The sequence below is a fragment of the Hippoglossus hippoglossus genome, chromosome 15, assembly GCF_009819705.1.
Source record: "Hippoglossus hippoglossus isolate fHipHip1 chromosome 15, fHipHip1.pri, whole genome shotgun sequence".
NCBI lineage: Eukaryota > Metazoa > Chordata > Actinopteri > Pleuronectiformes > Pleuronectidae > Hippoglossus > Hippoglossus hippoglossus.
The window spans coordinates 4,374,974-4,380,973 of record NC_047165.1 but is presented as its reverse complement, the minus strand read 5'-3'; the positions used below and the strand labels follow the sequence as shown (position 1 = coordinate 4,380,973).

The 6,000-nt window shown below is 45.0% G+C and overlaps 1 protein-coding gene across 2 annotated transcripts in view; it reads left to right on the top strand.

Annotated features, from left to right (window-relative positions):
• The first annotated feature begins 549 nt into the window (after nucleotides 1-549).
• atrnl1a (attractin-like 1a) overlaps nucleotides 550-6,000 on the top strand; it is a 177,626-nt gene continuing 172,175 nt past the window's right edge. Inside the window, exon 1 of one of the 2 annotated variants that reach the window (XM_034609063.1) lies at nucleotides 550-1,407. In XM_034609063.1, the coding sequence (XP_034464954.1) occupies nucleotides 1,172-1,407 (236 nt within the window). In that variant the 5' untranslated portion in view covers nucleotides 550-1,171. The remainder of the gene's footprint in view (nucleotides 1,408-6,000) is intronic. The other variant, XM_034609064.1, reaches the window with a different exon arrangement.

Sequence of the window (6,000 nt, the reverse complement as noted above, 5' to 3'; positions counted from 1 at the left end):
GCCAATTATATAAAATAAAACAAATATTAAGATATAAATTAATGAAGAAATGTATAAAAAAATGTCAATATATTTAATTATATTATATTCTAATATATTATATATAGAAAATTGCCAATGAAAATATGTGAGAAGAGATGAAATTGAGGCCTGACAATTAAACCATAAACTGTATTAGAAATAACAATAAATGAGATTGTTGTAGTTGTTTATTCTGTGAAATAAAAGATTTCACAGTGGCATGTCCGCTGATCTATCTATCTATCTATCTATCTATCTATCTATCTATCTATCTATCTATCTATCTATCTATCTATGTGCCTTTCTATCTATCTATCTATCTATCTATCTATCTATCTATCTATCTATCTATCTATCTATCTATCTCTCTATCTATCTATCTATCTATCTATCTATCTATCTATCTATGTGTCCTTATATCTATCTGTCTGTCTGTCTGTGTCTGTGTCTGTGTCTGTCTCAGTCTTTGTCTCTGTGTTCACTGTGTCTTCTGCCTCATGTAGTTGTTGTATGGATGTTTTAGGGGGAACTGTCCCTTTAACCGTGCGGACACACTGCTCATGCTCCGGGCTTCGTGCCGGAGTTTCCCCCCAGACAGGAACCAGCGGAGGACCGGAGCAGACCGGGAGAGCAGCCGCTGCCGCAGCCTCCTCCGCAGATACCGAACCCGGACACAGGACGTCGTTGTCAGGCGGGAGATCAGCGCGCACACCGTCACTGGAGCGTTTCACTTTCTCCGCGGGATTATGGTGGTTGACGTCGCGGGAGCATCATCCGGTCACGGCGGCGTGTTTACATCGGAACCGTGACCACTAAGTTATCTGGAGGACTTGTGGGGACGCGCCGCAGAGCGCGTAGCAGCGGGGTTTATGTCCCGCTGGCTCGGAGCGGATGATCCGGTTGGAGACGCGTTTCCAATCATTTTAAAGTCTGGAGTGTTTCCATCAAAGTTGAATCTCTTTGTCTCGTCCCGCAGCTTCGTCCACGCATCCTCTGGTCGTGCGTAAAACCCGCTCACCTGCGCCTTTCCCCGCAGGCGTCATGGGTGGACCGGTGTGATGACAGTGGAGCATCCAGCTGCGTAAAGTCCCAGTTTGGTCCACTCATCCGGGGCTGCAGCCTCTCGGAGAACACACGCTCCTCTTCCGTCATGGAACACACCGGGGGGATGCACCTCTGCACCTGCACCGGTTCGTCCACGAAGGGCGCGTGGAAAACGTACCTGGGATTCTTTGTGATGCTCCAGCTCCTGCTCCATGCGGAAGCCTCGTCTGTGTCCAAGTCCTGCGATAAGAGCTGCTTCTCAGGGAGGTGCGTCAACGGGAGCTGCGCCTGTGACCACGGATGGGTCGGGGACCGGTGCCAACACTGTCAGGGAAGATTCAAGTAAGTTGTAAACTGAGGTGACCACTTTCCCTCACACTCTGTTATTAACCTGTTACACTGGGGTTTCAGGGAATAAGAAGAAATACTCACCTGTGTCACCAGAATCTATGAGGGGCAGTTAATGCCACAGCAAAACACTCATGTGCTGCCCTATTAATTATCTGGTAAATGCACCTTTGTCATGTAAAACATCCAGAAGAGGACACCACACACACACACACCACACACACACACACACACACACACACACACACACACACACACACCACACACACACACACACACACACACACACACACACACACACACACACACACACACACACACACACACACACTGCAGTTAAGTGCCCAAGTTCAACTGTTTCATTTCAAATATGCATGTGAAACACTTTTCTAAATATGACAACATGTAATTTTAATGCCCAGGGAGCGGATTGGTCTGTGGCTGTCTGCAGCTCAGAGTGCAGCAGAGTGACTGTTACACACATGTGCGCACATACACACACACACACACACACACACACACACACACACACACACACACACACACACACACACACACACACACACACACACACACTAGTTTATAAAGGTTGGCTGCCTGGAGACGTTCTTTAAAAATAAATTAGGATTCAGAAATTGCACGGCCGATATCCTGCCTCTGCTCTTTTCTGTGGCTCACGTGTGAGAGAGGTTTGGATGGAGCTGCCATGATTTGCCGGTTTGAAAACCAGGTACAGACTGAATCTGGAAACATTTGGTGAGAAGAACTGTGACGCTGATGATCTTCACTTATCCCTGCTTCATTCTTCTAAAAACTCTTGGCACAGAACCGTCCACCACTGATTTAGGTTTGAGTTTCACAAGCGACATGACTCTATGTTTGAGGTAAGTTGCTCCCTTACGTCGCCGCTTCAGTCTATGATTAGCTTTGTTAGCTGAGCCGCAGCTCCTCACATTTCACTGATCCGTGATTATACTTTCCACGACCACAGACAATGTCTCCTCTCTAATTTTGATTCCGAGAGCGTACGTAGTTTTTTTAGAGTCCCTGAATGGAAGCTCTTGTTCTCAGACACGATGTTTACAGTCGACACCGTGACGTTCATGAGACGAGACGCACCACAGCACAGATGTGTTTGTAAATGAGGCTTTTAATTAGATTTTATTACGCCGAATCTTTAAATGTGAGGCCGAAGCACTGCTGTAACAACAGCTCTTGCAAAGTGTTGCATTGTGGGTTGTTTGTAGCTGTCATGCTGCTAGGCTAGCAAGTTTCTTCATGTGCTTTTATAAGCAGTCACATTTGATCAAGCTTTTCAAAATGAAGCGTCTCATCTGCCTCCTGGTGGCTGGCTGCAGGATAGGTCCTGAACCTATATCCTCCATGTTAGCAGATGGGACATGGACAGATCTAAAATATTTAAAGTAGATGTTAAATACATTTTTCTCAAAGATGGTTTCTTGCTTGCTTCATACAGCTGCTGGGGTATAATCTCTGGTCATTAGCTGGTGTTTGTACAACATCAGAGCTGCCCATCACCTCATGGCCTCCAGCTTTCGTCTCTCCAGCTCGTTTGTGCTACTCCACAGCCAGCGAGAGGTTCTTATCACACTGACGTTCAAGTGTTTCTGATAAGTTTTAATTGGTTGTTTTAATGATTTAAAATCGGGCTGAAACGTTGTGATTGACAGCTGAGACCGACTCACGATTGGTGTATCAACAGGACTTCTCTTCCGCGGCTCTGTCCCTGATCTGTACCTCGCAGGTTCCAAATAACGTCATCAGTGCAAGATGACTGCGTTTGTGTGCGGGATCATTTGGCTTCATCATACATGACATAGCCTCGGTATGTCAAAGGTTAACGATGACACTACTGTTGTTTAAAGCGTTGTTTGTTAAAATACTGAAGCTGGTGGACTCTCTGATACGGGTGTGAACTGACTGTTCCTGATGGCTCATGTTATTTGTTTTGCTGCCACAGAGAAATAAATTTGTGACAAGTTAAACAAAAACATGTCGAGATTGTCCTCTGACGTCTTTCCTGCAGAAATGGACCTGGGGATGCCAAGAAGGATCAATGTCGGTGATGTCATGTTTGTTAGTTGTTTTTATCCAGCGTGCTGCCATGCATCCATTGGTCTGTGCCCAGAGAGAAGAGAATGACATTCTGCATTTGTGTACTGCATTGCACATTTTATATTTCCTATCCTCCTCTCCAGAGAGCAGCTCTAGTTTTTAGATCCCACTCCTGTCTTCTTCCTCCTCTGTGGCTTAACTCTCCCCTCACACCCTCCGGAGACAACAACTTTACCTTGTCACAATCACATCCTGCACACGTCCGGACGGGGCGACGGCGGCGCTTCAGTCTGGTCTTTTCTCTCTGGAGGATTCTATCGATCCCTCAGTCGATGTGATTGTTGAGCGAGCGGCGACCAGGGCAGGCTGGAGGCTGGACAACAGACAAACAATACCACAGGGAGGAGCTTTTCGTCTTGCGGCTGCCCGGTGGCGAGGTTGTGTCCATTAATACTAAGTAGTTCTTACACACACACACATACACAGTGACATGAAGGCGAGTTCTCTGGAAGAGGTGGAAGAGCTGCGGAGTTCAAATAGACTGTTTGTACAAGAACAGATCAATGTCGTCAGCGTACGAGGGAAATGTGAGAATACATTAAGTCTACGATTCTTGATTTTGGTTTGTGTGTAGAGGAAAGGTAACGCAGGGTTGACCTGTTCACTAACTCCTTCTTTAAATGTCTCCCTCTGTTCATCCTCCAGAGAGACTCACTGATTTCATTTGTTTTCATTCTCCCTGTCGAGCTGGAATCAGGTCTGATGCTGGTAACACTCACGGGAGAGTTGATGGTGCAGAGTCGACCTAAATGGGACTTAGCCGTGGTTCACCATCAGGTCACAAATTGCTGGGGAAACAAAGATTTGACACAGCAGCAGCAAAGCAGTCGAAGGCTTTTGCAGCGATGGTGTCAAAGAAGGTTCAGTGAAAATCACGTCGTCCATCTTCATTCAGGATCCTGATGTGTCCTGTTGGCTTCGTTTTGGGTATCGACTGTCTAGACCTGTTATATCTTACTTTAATCACATTTTAATCAATGCACGAAATTTGCAATCATCACATGACCTAAATTTGCAATCATAGCACCGCCGTGACTTTGTGGCAAGGACGCTCTCCAAGTTGTAATCATGGAAATCTTCCTCCTGGCCGACATTCCTCATTCATGCCTCGTTCCTATCGAATCTACCTACATTTTTCATCACAGTCACTAAAATAACTCGATGGCAAATTGATTTAGTTGTTGCTGTAAAATGTTCTGGAAAACATTGATTCACTGAATCAGACTGGATCAGAGATACAGATGTTGTGCTAAACATATATAAATTTGGGGAGCAGCACTGGTTCACACTGTCCCGTCACAGTAAGAGGGTTCCTGGGTTGAATCCCTGTGTCAGCGTTGGTTTTCTCTGGATACTCCACAGTCCAAAGACATGTAGATGGGTTAGTTTAATAGAGACTCTAAATTGTCTGTAGGTGTTCCAGGATGTTCTCTGACTCTCGCCCTTTGCCAGCTGGGATCGGCAGCTCCCTTCGCAAATCATCCAGTGAGTCTGTGAAGTGAACGAGTCTCCATCGACCACCAGTTTTGTGGAAATGCTGCAGTTGAATGAGCTGCTTTACATAAAGGCTTCTTCTCTGTTCTTGTGGCGACATCAGCTGTATCGATGTTGAGCTCAGACCAGAGGCAGCGGAGCAGAGGAAAGGATTCCAGCTTCAATATCACTGCTGTGACTGAAAAAAACAACCTCAATACTAGAGCCTGAGTGGTCACTGGAGTCAGGACACACACAGACACACACAGACACACACACACGCACACATAGTCTCATATCCAATAGAGACAATGGAGCAGATTCTGTTTGTCTATTGATTTAAGGTATATGTGCTCTGTGTCGTTCACAGTCTCACCCTTTGTTTTCCAGTGTCTCTCTATCTTTCTCTCTCTCTTTTCCCTTATTTTGATTTAGCTTGTTGTCACAAACAAAACAAACACACAAGTCGTACAAAGACAAACACACAAAATAAATAGTAATATCCTTTGGCAGCCGGGAAAATGTTTGAACATAAAAGTCTAATTATTTGCCAAATTAAAAAAATGCTCTGATACATGAGGGATTTGATGGACAGAAATAAATAATGATCAAATCAATAACAACTTCACACTTTCTTCAACACTAAATGCAAATTTTAGACATTTTTAGACATTTAAAGGTCAACAAATGCGTTTTTTTCCCTCAATGTCCAAAGTCGTAAAATGTTGCTGCTTCTAAAATGAAAACTGTGCTGCGGTTTTAACTGCTGAGAACATTTCTACGCTCGGTTTATCAGCCCTGTGTGATTTTCTTTCCTGCAGGAGTTTGGGGTAAATTATTATGCGGCTTCACCGACGTTCACGAGTCTTTTTAAGGCGGCGGGGACAAATCCTGCGAATGCACGCTGCAGCGAAGTGACACTTTCAGGTGGAAGCTTTTTCATCACAGTGAGCAGGTTACCTGTTTATCCTCAATTAA